The following is a 16,260-nucleotide window of genomic DNA, read 5'->3' as shown; positions in this document are numbered from 1 at the left end:
AATAACTATAAAACTGTGACACAGACTTGGACACTGCACACAATTTCATTTTCAGATTACGTATTTATTAATAATTGCACTGTATTCATTTTTCCTCATCACAATACTTATATTAGAAAGTTCACATATGCTGGAGAGTAAATTTATATTTTGCCACTCTTAGTTCTTAAAACATCTTCCGATGCACCTGAACACATCATCAGTGATGTAACCTGGGGTCCTCGGGCGTTTCGGGTCTTTCAACATCAGACGCCCTCGCCCAGGCGACCCAGCCACGGCTGATCAGACCGCGACTTGTGTTCAGGTAGCACTCGCTTGCCCCCATGGTGCTCCTCTACGGATCCAGAGCCATCTTGAAGCTTTCTCGGCTGCGTCGGTGGTGTTCTTGATGGCCCTGCTCCTTGCTATTCCTGCGATGCCCAACGTGGTAAAGGCTTTGTGGAGAGAACGCCCCACAAAACCTCTGCAGCCAACCTCGATGGGCATGCATCTCGCCTTCCAGCCCTGTGCTTGGCAGTCTGTGACCAGCTGTTCATATTTGGTCATCTTTCTTTCGTGGGCTTCTCCCAAGCGGTCCTCCCATGGCACGGTCAGCTCCATGATGATTATAATCTTGCTGCTCTCTGAGACTAGAGTAATATCTGGCCTCATAGTTGTTCTGACGATGTGCTGGGGGAATTTTAGCTGCTTTTCCAAATCCACAGCGAGTTTCCAGTCATTGGCCGATGCCAGGATCCCTGCTGGTGCCTTCCTCCCTGTTTGTGGCTGTTCTCCTGCCCTAACAAATGCAATTGAGCGAGTGGTATTGCTCCCTCGGCCGCTTTTACTGATCTCTTTGCTGATGGTGTCTGCAATAACTTTCAGCACCTGGTTATGACGCCAAGTGTAACGACCCTGGCCGAGCGCTGTTGGGCAGGAGCTCAGAATGTGCTCCAGCGTCCCACAAGCTGGGCACAAATGGCACGTTGGTATGTCTGCTTTTCCCCACATGCAGAGGTTTGCTGGACTAGGCAGGACGTCATACACTGCTCGAATCAGGAATGCTATACGGTGCGGCTCACTTTGCCAGAGCTCCGTCCAGGTGACCTTGCGGTCCATGGCCTGCTCCCACCTGGTCCAGGCTCCCTGCTGTCCCATTCCGGCTGCTCTGCTAGTCCTTCCTTCATCCACAGCAGTTCTAACCTCTTCATATATACAGCTACGTTCCTCCTTCCCCTTCCGCTTTCTACGCCGAGGCGGTGTTGGACACATCCCCAAGCCTGCTCTACCTCGTGCCACCACTCCCACAAGCTCTTTATGCCTCAAACGAGCCTGTGCATCCAGCACAGCGGCTTGAGCGCTCCATTTCCTCCCTGTCCTCACCAACACTCCTGCCTGAACCACCTTTGGGTTGTCGGAGTCTCTATACATCAGCACCTCACGTGCCTGAGTCACTTTAAACTCCTCTTCCAAGGATTTCAGGGGCAACTGGAGCATTGTGGTGTTTCCATAGAGGGCTATACTACTGAGACTCCTAGGCAACCCTAACCATCTCCTGAGGCAACTGCTGACCTTTCTCTCCAAGGTCTCCACCGTAGAAATTGGAACCTCATACACAAGTAACGGCCAGAGTATTCTTGGCAGTATACCATGTTGGTACATCCATGCTTTAAACTTGCCGGGGAGGCCAGAACGGTCTGTTGCTCTTAACCAGCTATCCAGCTCCTGGCAGGTTGCCTGAACTGATGCGAAGTCTCTGAGGCTGCTGTCAAAAACCTTGCCCAGGCTTTTCACCGGCTGTTCTGACAATGATGGTATCTTTGCCCCTCCTATACTGAAATAAAACCTGTCCGTAACCTTGCCCTTCTTCAGCACTAGCGAACGGGACTTGGCTGGTTTAAACTCCATCTGAGCCCACCGAATGAGCTTTTCCAGCCCTTGGAGTATCCACCTGCCTCCTGGCACCGATTGTGTGGTGACCGTCAGATCATCCATAAATGCTCTAATCGGCGGTTGTTGGACCCCTCCTCTACTTTGGGGCCCCCGGCACTCAGGCTCTGCCGATTTGACAATCATATTCATAGCCACTGCAAACAGGATCACAGAGATGATACAACCTGTAATTATTCCCACCTCCAGTTTGTGCCACTCTGATGTCACACCTCCTGCAGAGACTCGCATCCTGAAATGGTTGTAATAATCCAAGATCAGATCTGCAATGTGATGTGGCACATAATGCTTGGTCAAGGTGGTCTGGACCATCTTGTGGGGGATAGAACCATATGCATTGGCCAGATCTAACCACAGCACCGTGAGGTCTCCCTTGTATTCACGAGCTTCCCGAATGAGCTGAGTCACCACTCCCGTGTGTTCTAAACAACCTGGGACTCCAGCAATTCCTCCCTTCTGCACAGATGTATCTATGTAGTTGTTATTTAAGAGGAAGTTGGTTAGACGCCTTGCTACTATGTTGAAGAAGATCTTGCCTTCCACGCTCAGCAATGAGATTATTCTAAACTGATTGATCTTCTTGGAATCTTTCTCCTTCGGGATCCAGACTCCCTCAGCACATCTCCACTGCTGTGCCACCTTCCCTCTTCTCCAAATGACTCGAATGATCTTCCAGAGTCGCCTAAGCAGCAAGGGACAGCTCTTATAGACCTTGTATGGGATTCCACTTGGTCCAGGGGCAGAGCTAGATCGTGCTTTACGCACAACCTCCTGGACTTCTTTCAACAGTGGCTCCCTGCTGTCAAACTCCTTGGAGGGAGGAGGTATATCCACAAGGATGTTACACTGGCCCAACTCTTCCTCCCGAAGAGGGTCACTGTAAGTGCTGTGCAGATGCTGGTCGATCTCCTCTTTTGAACAGAGCAACTTTCCGTCACGCTTCTCTCCCAGCAGCTGTTTAGTGAACCCAAAGGGGTTGGCAATGAACGAAGCTCTCTTCCTGGATCTCTCCTTTCGACGCCTTCGGTGCCACTCAGCTCTGTGCAAGGTCATCAGCCTTTTCCTCAAGACTGCTCTCAACTCCTCCAGGGGGGGGGGCGTTGCTCCTCACTGGCCTTCTTGTACTGCTTCTTGAGTGACTTCAACTCCCGCCGGATTTTACGGATCTTCACTACTCTATGGTTCATGGAGTAGGTAGTTGGAGTTGATCGCTTCTCCTCAACACCAAACCTCTCCTGAGCTAGGCTAAAGATAATGGTCATCATTGCCTGCAACCTTCGATCCACATCTCCCTTCACTATTGCTTTAAGCACCTTGTCGACATCCTCGTCGAACTGCCTCCAGACTGCCGTCTTACAAGCCTGTGGCCACTTGATTTGCACCTTTGCCTGGGGCAGAAGACCTGGAGGAATGGTTTGTGGCACACGGAGGCTCTGAGCACTATGGGGTGCTTCCTGGCTCGGCTCCTCCTGCGTCTCACCAGATGTAACATCTGTGCGCTGTGACACATGACCGTTCTCCAAACACTTCGTCCTGGCTTGATGGATCTTCAGGCCACGGCTGTTTTTGCAGGTTTTCCCGCACCTGCATACTGCGGTCGTAATCGTTTCTCCATTGCCATTGGTCGGTAACCTTGGGTCTATCAGATTGGGGTTCTCATTCTCCCCCCGTCTCGGGCTCCCCTAGGGGTATACTTCCATGAGTCGATCTGTAGCTTCAAAAAGGGTTTCTCCTCTCGGAGAATGGTTTGGGCTGCCAACCCTTCCCACCCCCAGTGCTGTCTTCCCAAGCTGCCAACTGTCTCTCCAGTAGTCACCAGCCTCTTCCTGGTTGTCAACCAGACTGTTCCTGGAAGTCACTGGCCTTGCCAGAACGAATAGTTCTTAAAACATCTTCCGATGCGCCTGAACACATCATCAGTGATGTAACCTGGGGTCCTCGGGCGTTTTGGGTCTTTCAACATCAGTCGCCCTCGCCCAGGCGACCCAGCCACGGCTGATCAGACCGCGACTTGTGTTCAGGTAGCACTCGCTTGCCCCCATGGTGCTCCTCTACGGATCCAGAGCCATCTTGAAGCTTTCTCGGCTGCGTCGGTGGTGTTCTTGATGGCCCTGCTCCTTGCTATTCCTGCGATGCCCAACGTGGTAAAGGCTTTGTGGAGAGAACGCCCCACAAAACCTCTGCAGCCAACCTCGATGGGCATGCATCTCGCCTTCCAGCCCTGTGCTTGGCAGTCTGTGACCAGCTGTTCATATTTGGTCATCTTTCTTTCGTGGGCTTCTCCCAAGCGGTCCTCCCATGGCACGGTCAGCTCCATGATGATTATAATCTTGCTGCTCTCTGAGACTAGAGTAATATCTGGCCTCATAGTTGTTCTGATGATGTGCTGGGGGAATTTTAGCTGCTTTTCCAAATCTACAGCGAGTTTCCAGTCATTGGCCGATGCCAGGATCCCTGCTGGTGCCTTCCTCCCTGTTTGTGGTTGTTCTCCTGCCCTAACAAATGCAATTGAGCTCTTACAAATACAACGAAAAACAATTTTAAATTTAGTAAATGAATTTGCCCACCCTTGGCATTATGGGTAATACTGTAGCCTCGGTTCCAGGGTTGTGGGTTTGAATCCTGCCTTGCTTCTATGTGTGTGCATGTTCTCATAGTTTTTCTCTGTATACTTCAGTTTCCTCTTGTAGAGTTGCAGTTATCTTGGCTTACAGATACATATTTTGTGGTTTACTCATTACGGATAGGTGCATATTAATACTGATCCAGTCAGGGGTGCTGCTTAGAGGGGCCCTTGGAATCGTAATAATTATACCTTTATGGTGCCCCTGGTTGTGGTCTATCAATAGGATTGCCAGATCCCCATGAAATTTTTTCTGACCTGTTACTGTTGTACCTCAGATCTGAATCTGAAGAACAGATTCAAATCATTAGCCCCGTGTTCCTTTCCTTACCAAGGTTTCTCGTCATGATTTCATCCCATTCCACACGTCTCCAAACCTAAAGGCCCTCTTCGTCTTCTTTAGTAGGTCCTTCAGGTCCTTTGATATTGGAAAAACTGTTCCTCACAATCCTGGTGAAGACTGGTATCCACTGAATTGCGGGTTTGTATGTGGGAATGAAATGCACCAGATTAAAGTTGGAAATATGGATTATTTTGAATAGATTATTAAAAATTTAATCAGTATGAAATATGAAAGGAGACAGCAAAGAGACTAATTTTGAATTTTTTAGTGGTATAACTTCAAACTGTTCAAAACAGCACATTACTGACATCTTGTGGTAATCAATTTAAATACCCTAACACTGGAAACGAAAAGGAGTATTTCAAGGGCTTTGAATATAGATGATAATGAACAGAATATTTACTATATACGTTCATATTAAACGAAATGTAGTAATGCGTAAACAATATTATAAACAATAATAATAAGTCCAACCTCTTATGAACATACGGCTTTACCGAAATTCAATCAATGGAGGACTATACCTCCTCGACATCATAGGGGTCGCTGTGGCGCGTTTCGAGCGCTTCCTTATTTTTCTTAAACGTCATCTAGGCCGATAAACGTTTGGGGGAAGGATTTGTTCTGACTGAGTCAGGAATCGTCTATAGTCAGTTATAGACAAGGAGCACAGGGAGCTACCAACTTATTGTGATCAAGAACAATAGTTTCGTGGTGCCAGCTGGCCGCAGTGTCTGTGACATAGGTAGGTCGTTTCAATGTATCAAAGGCTAAGAGAACTGAGATCGCGGTGCAAATGGACGCCAACGATTTGTTTACAAGCTGCAGGAAGGGTGACATTTCTAGAGTGAGGTAAGTAGAGATACGCACTATGTTGTTCGGTATTTTACCGAAGACTTTCCTATACTCACGACTGATGGCGGTAGCAGTCGCCTGGCAGTCGGGATCTGGCGAGCTCTATTTTTCTGCATTTTGGGCCGTACTGTCCTGTTATCTAAGTTAAATTAGCAAACGGTGTTTTTCTGGTAAGTGAGTGCTTGACTTTGTGGAGTTTACAAGCAGCTGATAGAGTTAGATGATACGCCATCACACGTGTTTGAGGTCCAAGTAAACACCTAACAATATTAACATGTATAGTACTGGTATGTTTATTGATTGTATTTCCTGTTGTTGATAAACTACTTGCTTGATAGTTATTTCCACGTTTTTCCATAATAATAGTAACAACAACAACAACAACAGAACTACTACTACTATATATTGTTATTATTATAAATGTGAACAGCGTAAATGTTTATTATAATTATTGAACCAGTGGTTAACAAATATGTCGTAAACTACGTTTCTTAATTATGTAGGAAATGAAGATTTGTGATATTTGCAAATTTTCACCTGTTATAGACAATTGCGGTTTTTAGTGTTTCTGTTATGTAGTTTGAACACTGATATAAAATTCCACGATATACATGTATTGAACATTAAAAGGCATGGATATAATATTTGCAATTGCAGGTTTACTTGTTTTATTTAAAACCGCAGCTGATATTGCTTTTATTTTTGTGAAAACTAAACTAAGGTGCCTAAATTTTCTTTCAAGGTATCTAGTTGAACAGAGAGATGTGGAACTTAACGTTCGTGACAAATGGGACAGTACTCCATTGTGAGTATGTTTTATTCATTTTGCAGGACGTTTAAATATTTATACGCTTTAAGATTGTTGGTTTCTTAAGATTCACTAATCTCTTATTTCGTAGTGTTAAATGTGAACTGTTACATTTAAGTTTTTTTATTCCCTTCTCTCAGGTACTATGCATGTCTGTGTGGCCATGAAGAGTTAGTGCAGTACTTGCTGGCCAATGGTAAAAACCCTACCGCTTATGAAGCAACAGCTTAACATCTTTTGAGTGGACGTGGTTTTAATTGGGTAACAGGAATGTTCCGTAAAAAATCGTATTGTGGGATATTTTAATAGGACCCTCCTTGGATAACACTGGCATTTCTTTACATAGATTTTTTTGCAAATATGAACTTTTTATATTTTTTTATTTTAAAAGATTTAACACTGGGTTGATTAGGTAGCGACAAAGACTTACAGTACTAAATCAACACTATCCTTACCTTTTACAATCATCATTATTATCGTCGTAAGGAGCGTTATAGGAACTTATAAAACTCTTTATGAAGTTGACCTTGTAAAAAACAGGCTTGAACTTGTGTGTTTTTTGTATGAATTTGTCATGGAAAATGCACTGAATGTGAGCCGGTGGGGTCTTGTATTGTGCTGCAGGAGCAAAGTGTGAGGCGAACACGTTTGACGGTGAGCGGTGCCTCTATGGCGCCCTGAGCGATCCCATCCGCCGCCTGCTGAGGGAGTACAAGCGCATAACGGCCAAGGGCATGCAGCGCGACTACTATGACCAGTTCTTGCAGAGGTCAGGGATGCTGGACATGCTGTTGATTTCAGCCAGTGGGGCATGGATACCCTGACAGATTTAGGGGGCACCGCACTTTTTAGGGGACTCCCAGCTCGGCGAAACCCAAAATCTGTCAGGGGGGAGGGACTGTCCATATATGATTCCGCAAATAGGATTTTCCAGTTTTGTCATCTTTTTTTGAATGTTTTGTCCAGGTTGCTAGAACAGGGATACTCCAGCGATGTGATGTTCCTGGTTCATGGGGAGTCTTTCTACGCTCATCGCTGTGTTCTCGGTGCTCGCTCAGAGTACTTTGCAGAAATGTTCGAAACCAAGTGGAAGGGGAAGAATATCATTGCACTCAAACACCCATTGGTATGACAAGTCCTCAGAGCTTTGTGGTATAGGTCATCTGAATAACAAATGTGTAGTGTAACTTTGGCAGGACATTGGATGTGACTACTATTTTAGATTTTTGGTAAAGTCAGCATGTCGCATGCTATTAATGTTTGTCATTGGAAATCAATCTTACCTCTAACATATCAGAATGGTTACTCAGCCAGCCTGTTATAATCAAATTCTTGAAACAAGATAATTTCCAGCTTGTTTAGGTAGTCTAAGCTACATATTATGAAATACTTGTACAGTACTTTCAACTGGGGCATTTTGTTGAAAAAAACAAATGACTGTATATGTTACCTAAGGATAGACTTCTTCACATACATTATGGTTTTGTTTTCAGATAAATCCTGCAGCCTTTGGATCAATTTTGCAGTACTTTTACACAGGTTAGTAAAGGATTTGCGAATTTGAATGAATAAGTGACGCTGTGAAATTTGAGAATCTGACTAGTCTGATTTTCAAATTCAGTACTTGTCACAAACAAAACTCAAGTTAGAAGGTACTTAAGTTTTGAGTATCTTTAAATTAGCTTTTGACTAATACTGTTTTCCATAGAACATTTCAGACTGACTAATGGGTTTGAGAGCATAACTAATCAATTTTTATGTACATTGTTAAAAATTACACTAATTGCTCCTTGCGATGCAGTATTTCTGAGTTTTATTACTCAGTCATGTTCTGCAGCCAATCACTAAAGCCCTTCTCTTGGTGTGTTCTGTTTCTGTAGGCCGGCTGGACATTGATGTTAGCTATGTGGAAGACTGCAAACGGCTTGCCAAGCAGTGCAAGATCAATGACCTCATTGAGGAGTTGGAGAGCAAGTGCAAACAAGTGTATGAGTTTGGTAAGACTGGACATGTGACTCGGTCATAGTCACAGTCATTCTGTCTTTGCTAACAGCCTTTGTTCTAAGACCTCTCAATTAGCTGTGCTGATGGCTGATTTTTGTGCGTTGTTCTTAGTGTCCTCCAAGCCTGGGACGTGCGTGAAGGTCTTGAGTCTGGAGCCAGAGAACAACTGCCAGCTGCAAGAAGACCTGGCCATTCTAGCAGACTGTGCTCTTCCCGCAGAGTTGCGGGTACTAGCTTCAGCATTACTGCCACAATTATCATCATCTTCTCCGTCTTGCATAATTTATCTTGCATTTATTTAGTCATTGACAAAATGTGCACACTGTTGCATGCAGTGGTAAAATCAGAGCTAATAGCAGGCCATCTTAACAATGCAATTGAAGTTGAAAATCCATGAAGCTTATTGTCAGTTTTCTTAGTCTTGTCCTGATTTAAAATGTGACTTTTGTCCTTGTGTGGGACTCAGGTCGGCTATGGTGAACTCCCCTTTGACAGAACTGACAACTTCCCTAGTTACCCTGATATTTGCTTCCGGGTGGAGAGTTACAATTTCCTGTGTCATAAGGTAGGTAGTTTAACTTCTGTCAGTTCTGAATCATGTCAGTCCCTCTCCTTTAGTGTAGTTTGTGAATGTCTTTAATTGTGCTTTCAGTGACTGTCTTTCTGTGTGGTCCTGTTTGTCCGAATGTGACAGGCATTTTTCTGTGGGCGCAGTGATTACTTCCGGGCCTTGCTGGACGACCACTTTAGTGAAGGGGAGACGCTGCAGGCCCAGCCCAGCACCCCAGTGCTCACGTTGCACAACCTGTCCCCTGACATCTTCATCCGACTGCTGTACTACATCTACAGCGATGACACGGAGGTGAGCATTCGGCCTGTATTCCTTAGGAGCGGGATCATGAGCTAGTGGCTTGACCTGCAACTTCCTGCAGCCAGATATACACTCGCACATTTTGAGCATTAGTCTGTCTTGCAGTCTCAAAGATTCTTTGCATTCTTCCCATAAATACACAACAGGTATTTCTGTATTGCAATTTTTATTGTGCGGAGGGGAAGGGTAAATAATGCCCGTGGGCCATTTTGTGTTAAAAATTTGTGCATATTTCACATAGTAAATGCTTGCTGTGTGATTGTGGCCAGCTGTCCCTGGATAACGTGTACGAGGTGCTCTGCGTGGCTGACATGTACTTGCTGCCGGGACTGAAGCGGCTGTGCGGGAAGCTGCTGGCCCAGACGCTGAGCGAGGACAACGTGCTTCACATCTGGAAGACAGCCAGGCTCTTTCGCCTTTCACGACTGGAGGATCAGAGCACCGAGTTTATGGCCAAGATCATAGAGAAGGTGGCTACTTACATGTTTAAATATTCTTTGTATTATAAGTTTGTTGTAGGACACTTTAGCAAGTGTGAGATTTATACACTCAGAAGAGGAGATGCTTCTTTCTATAGTCGACTTAAATATTTGTAAAGTGTAGGGTTTTTGCAACGTGTGGCCCAAAGCAATGGGTATCTTCAGTAAATGACTCATGGAATTGCTCTGGTGTTTTATCTTGTATAAGCCTTTTCCAAATAAAATTCCTGGGGATGTGTTTACATATGCGGTATTATTTATTAACAGGATGTAGTGTTGTAATGGTTCAGAAATGACGTATCGGTGTTACGTGACGTGGGGCAGTTTGTAACGGTTTTTTTTCTTCTGTGCTCCTGCTTCAGCTGGTGGAGGTGCAGGAATTCGCAGAGATGATCAAGGAGGATGCCCAAGCAGTGGAGGCCCGGCAGGAGACAGACTCCATCCCGCTGGTGGACGACATCCGCTTCCACATCACCAGCAATGTGCAGACTTACAGTGCCATCGAGGAGGCCAACCAGAGGCTGGATGCCCTGGAACAGCTTCTGGCTAGAATCGGGCTGGAGTGCTGAGGGCCTAGCGCGGAACACTGGCGGAACCTGCCCGCCAGTTCTTACACAAGGAATGTATGCTGGGCCGCTTTCTCTGTCTTCAGCGGATCACAGGTCATGGGCTCGTAACAGATTCCCAAGAAGATGGGAATTTTGGCGTAGTATCTTAGTAAAGCATCGCTTTCTGCAGGTCAAGCAAGCCATAACCCAGGGCTCACTGTAGCTTTCTTTCAAAAACAGAGGAAGTGCTATGTTATAATATAAAGCTTCACTCTGCTCTTTATATTCTCTTTTGCTTAAGTTAGCATTTGAAGGAAATGTTTGGTTCTGCATTTTGACTTGACTAAAGTGAGACAACAAAAGTGAGTGAGACAGACGATGCTTGTTTACAAAGGAAACAGAAAGACAATGCCTTGTGCAAAACTCTGTTTTTCCTTTAATAACTTTCCACTCCAAATTTGCATGTAATCAAGGACGTGCTTAACACACCAGACAATGCCTAGGTGTACAGGAGACTTATATATAAACAGTTTTACACATTAGCAGTACAAAATACATGTATAGCTGGGATACAATGAACAAGTTAATTTTTTTTATATTCATCATGAGCTGAAACTTAACATTCAATTGTTTAATCAGGCAGTTAACCTTAATTTGTAATATTGAATTGCAACGTTACATATGCATATGTATGTGCTGAGGTACAAAATGAATAATTGTCTTATTTTGTTTTCATAATTCAGGAAAACATTACCTATTAGCTATATTTGGAATGAATTTAACTTGCCGCCCTCTTCCTTAACAGCTTTTGCTCCCTTTACACATCATGTCATACCAGTTTAAATTGCTCAGTGACATTTATCACCATGGAAACAGCAGCACCAATGATGGAATGTCTGACACTGTGCAGTATGGTTCCCATGACAAAGTGCAATATTTACTTTTTTCAGCACTTAAAGTACCCCAAAAAGTTTCCAAATAATAAAATCCTGACTTCTTGTGGTTTACATTGCATGTCTATGTAATATTCATCATGCCACAAGGTGGCGTTCAGTGGCACAATTATTTACTCTTTCAACAAGGTTTCTTTTTTAACATGAAATATTACTTAATGTTACAATATTATTGCAAATAAAGGTAATTAGCATTATTATTATTAACATTTTCTTTTTGCTGTGGATGGAATTGCAGTCCACATGTACAGTTACCCACGGCAACACTGTAAACATCAAGGCAGGGACAGGGCTTGTTGAACCAGGTGAAAAGTTGCCATGCAGTCACAGTGATACCTATTATTAAACTGAAAGTATAAGTTTTTTAATATCTGGCATGTACTGATGTAACTAGAAACACTAAAGCAGAGTTTTAGGTTAAGATTGCTAAGTGTGAATAGTAATTATGATGCGGCTTTAAAGAAGGTTTTTTTCCTGTCACTTTGGTGCCTTAAGAAATATTGAAATACCAGGCAATAGACCCACATAACTCATTTTTTATGTGTGGTATGAAAAATGTATATAGACAGAGGTCATGATACGTAATTAGGCACCACCTTACATGTCCTTGGCTGTGTAGTTCCAAACACAAACATGCAGTAATATGTTAAACCATGCTACTGCTATAATTTCCTGTCAAAAGGTGCCCTGGTAACCAAATTATTAATATCCTTCCTCAAGATTTCACCATCAAATGAGCATTTTAATTGCCTCTATTTCTGCTACATGCATGAGTAACCACCAGGGGGCAACTTGTGGCCGATTCATGTACTTCGATTCGTTAATAACCATGATGGAAGACCTACCTGGAAAAGAGACTGCTAAACGTGCTGTTAACAAGTGTATATGATCTTTGGTGGAAGTCATGATATCTACTGGTTGTAATTTGGAGCTTCTGTATCTGTAGAATGTAATATTTCTGCTGTCTGAGCAGCAGAATGATCTTGGATATCTCAACTCGTTATCGCTTAGGCACCTTCTACACTCATGTTCAATGCCTGTGATTTCCTGGATGCAAGAAGTAGAACAGACTTCGGTCCTCCAGTCATCTGTAGCTCAGCCATGAGACTGATATGCATAGATAGTTTTTGCCTTCACAGGAAGCAATACCTTAAAGAAGAGGAATGTCAGCTGTGCTAGTAACATGATGATCAGAGATTAAAGAAATAACCTCCAGATAAGCCTTTTGTAATTTATGGGCAATACTTCCCTAAACCATGACTTTTTGTCTGCTAGAAAAATGTTACCAATTTTGACTCAACAAACTAGGACTTCCTCATCCCTTGAGGTCAAATGGTTCAGAAAAACGGAAATAGAAGTGTTCTCCAGAGTGACTTTGTCCTAAAATGTGACCTATTTGAGTGAGTGATCATTTGTGGGGGTGGAACAGACTTCTCGTGTCATGCTAGGCTCCCCTATTACTATTTCAGTCAAAGTGGAAGTATAGTTTGCAATCAAAAAGAAATTGTTTATTCTTCATAACCAAAATATATTTCTCTTGTCCTTATATGACATGTACAGCTGAGTATATATAGTACAGTAGAAAAAGATTGAGTACATGTCAGTGTGCTGGCATGTGCTGACAGAGAACAATAAGTTAGTAACAAAAGAATTTTACATTGAATAATGATTAATCATGCCTTTTCTGATTACACACGTGGTCTGAAAGAATTCTGTTCTGATATCTGTCAGCATTGAGATGGGACACTTTTCCCACATGACCTTAGGTCTTCAAAGACCTCGTAAAGAAAAGGCTGAAACCTTGATGAAACTTAAAATATTTAATTTGATTTGTACTTATTTACATCTGACACAAGCAAAGAATTATGCTCAGTGTTTATACAAAATAAATCTACTATCGTTGTTGTCATGGAGATAAGATCTCCAAGTCTCCCTACAGCTTGCAGTTAGACCATGTCTGATTGGTTCGGGTGTGATATGGACCACAGTGCACAGTGTCGTTTTCTCTGCATGTTAAAATTTGGAAATTCATTTGGCTGGAAAACAAGGCAATTGTTGTTTTTACCATCTATTTACTGCATATAAATCTACTGGTTTATAGTATTTCGTTTCATAACTCCATTAATAATATGATATTTTTATGTGGCTTTAAACCAGTGTAACGTATGGGTTTTATTGAGTGTTCAAATAACTGTGTTATGGAAATATTAGCTAGATGTACAATCAATAGCAGGATGTTATAACTTTAGCACCTGTCAAAAGTTTGAGGCTACCTGCTTGAAATATGTATCAAGTAGGCTGATTAACATAATTTGTAATATGCAGCATGCAAGCATGCTTTTATCTTTTTGTTCTTTTGACAGAATTGCAACTGAGAACAAGATCAGCTGTCAGTGTTTTACTGTCCGTTTGTGATTTTTGTTGGTTTCATTTCATGCCTCTCCACAGAGTGAGCAGTATAACTCACAGAAACTCGTAACTTTTTATTAGCATTTTTCTTTTCTTTTTTTTACTACAGTATTATTAGAAACATTTTTTCCCATAATGATTTATGAAATAATGTGCTAAAATTAATTTGACAGATTTGAGGACAACTGGCTATATGGGGGCCTGAACTGAATCAAAGTGTTAGCGTAAGGACACTGACATGGCAGACTGCATTTGGCTACAGCTGTCACGGGTGGACGGACTGCTGTTGTCGGTAACATAAAGTCATTGAAAGCCCCGAGTTTGGAATGTTGGCTTTGCAAGGCCCGGGACAAAAAGATCCTTGCCATCTGTCAATGCCGACTTTCCAGGGTTATACTGATCTCGTCAGAATGGGACAATTTTTGGAATAGGGAATGAAGCCAAATTTGATTTTAAGTGGTGAGGATAAAACAAGGTTTCTGAACTATTCAGTTGCCTTAGATCCTGTGAATCTTATGGATCTAAGCTAAGGATTTGTTTAAAAAAATATATATAACTACATATTTAACTTGCATACTTGAAATTGAGGCACAGTGTTGACACCATGGTTACCGTGGTTACCGCACACCTCCAGATACACCTACAGATGTGCCTGTAGGCCGAGGACCCTCAGTGACCCTGCATAGGACAAGTACTGTAAGTATGGAAAACGGATGGATGGAAATTCAAGGGTATTAGCAATGGCAGGCAGCCAGCAAGCAGCACTCATCTAAGAATGGGCTTTTTAGGCATCCATTCTAAAGGGTGACAAATTTAAAAGATTGTTTAATGTTCTTCTGCAGCTGTAGGTAGGAGTAGGTATAATGAACAGCTGCTGAATTGTTTGTTTTTGTTGTCTTAATATAAAACAATTAAGTTTTAAGATTTACATTTGCATCTTGGGTCTTCCATTACGTTGTGCCCTCTGCTTTCTGAGGTCAGCTTCCAGCTCACCTGGGCAGGATAAGTTGTTGAAATTTGGGCAGATGGATGGATGGATGGATGGAAGGAAGGAAATATCTGAAATTGTTTTCTCTGAAAACAAAACAGTATGACAAAAGGATACAAGATGAAAGCTGGGTATCAGTGTAGATAATGTTTTAATCAAACTGCATTACAGTAAACCCATATCAGTCTTGATATTGTTGTGCTGCATTTTTACATGAGATACGAAATGCTTATATATATGAAAGGTTTTAATGACAGAAACACCAGACTCATTCCCAAGTCTCAATCTCAAAATCTAATTCTAAAACACAGCTGGTAGATCAAAGAGGCAATAACTGCACACAAAGAAAACATTCAACCCCCATCCCAAAAGCGATGGCTCAACACAGTGCGAATGTCACTGGGAGAATAAGTGAAACAGAGAAAAATCAACAAATTCAAAACACGGGACAAAGAGCCATAAAGCCAGAAGGTCATATGCAGTAGTCATAAATAGGATCGAGAACAGGACAGCCATAACTTTGTCAGTCACAGGTGTGTTAGTAGTCCGGAGAGGCTGAGTGTCGCCAGAATACATGCAGGTGTGACAACCAGATGCCAGACTACAAGGAGGTGTCTGAACCTTAAATGAGGAAGATCACACCTGCTTTTTATCCAGATAGGGTTGCCTGTGCAGCACCGAAACCAGCTACCAAAGCAAAAAAGCAGGGGGATCGTGGGAACTCCACTCCTGTTCAGTTCCTTGCCTTAAATCCCAAACTATGCAGATTCATTGTGATTAAGTTGAAAGTCTTTTGTTTTAAGTTTCTCCTCATAGTGGCAAAGGTGAGTCAGACACTAAATCCTCACATACTGCAGGATAAGCTTGACTACTGTTTTATTAAACTGAAACACCAGTGCCTGAAACTTGGAAAGATGACAAGTGAAAACTACTTTTTTTTTCCTCCACCAACACGCTTCAATGGTGGGGTGGTAATCCCTATCTCAGGAAAATTATGGCTGTTATGTGCTTTGAATACATACACAACACAGGGAAAACATGCAAACTGCACAGAATATGTAGGTGGAATTCAAACCCGCAGTCCTGGATCTGTGAGTTCACAGTGCTACCCACCATGACGTCATATATTTATAAAAGCCATTTAATGTTTTGAAATAAACAGGTGGTTGTGAGTACAAAGAGGACAACTTGAAAAAGAATTCTTTGAAGGCTAGTTCCTTTAAATGCCTTAATGCTTGTGGATCAAAATGTTACAATATAGCCCCAAAAACTATATATGAGAAAGCAAATTGGGGTCTAATTTACTAGATTTGCAATACATTTTTATAGATATTTCAAATGTTAGGTTAAATCACGTTAAGACGGATAAAGTGCTTTTAATTTACTATAAAGATGATACGTACTGACATTTTAGACACTACCCGTATGGCCGTTACATAGTAAACACGTC

The 16,260-nt window shown here is 42.7% G+C and overlaps 1 protein-coding gene and 1 pseudogene across 1 annotated transcript; one reads left to right on the top strand and one right to left on the bottom strand.

Annotated features, from left to right (window-relative positions):
- Positions 1-300: 300 nt before the first annotated feature.
- Positions 301-3,404, bottom strand: LOC111860076 (uncharacterized; annotated as a pseudogene).
- A 2,066-nt stretch (positions 3,405-5,470) lies between these two features.
- On the top strand, positions 5,471-11,467 carry abtb1 (ankyrin repeat and BTB (POZ) domain containing 1). The gene is made up of 12 exons (XM_023813521.2): positions 5,471-5,747; positions 6,493-6,555; positions 6,699-6,754; positions 7,183-7,327; positions 7,525-7,684; positions 8,052-8,097; positions 8,439-8,555; positions 8,674-8,789; positions 9,029-9,127; positions 9,257-9,424; positions 9,703-9,903; positions 10,275-11,467. The coding sequence occupies exons 1-12, from the start codon at positions 5,692-5,694 to the stop codon at positions 10,479-10,481; spliced, it is 1,434 nt and encodes a 477-aa protein (XP_023669289.1). The 5' UTR covers positions 5,471-5,691; the 3' UTR covers positions 10,482-11,467.
- Positions 11,468-16,260: the final 4,793 nt, after the last annotated feature.

This window comes from Paramormyrops kingsleyae, chromosome 6 (assembly GCF_048594095.1).
Source record: "Paramormyrops kingsleyae isolate MSU_618 chromosome 6, PKINGS_0.4, whole genome shotgun sequence".
Taxonomy (NCBI): Eukaryota; Metazoa; Chordata; class Actinopteri; order Osteoglossiformes; family Mormyridae; genus Paramormyrops; species Paramormyrops kingsleyae.
Note: the sequence above shows the minus strand (reverse complement) of the source record. Positions and strands in the feature narration are given on the sequence as shown.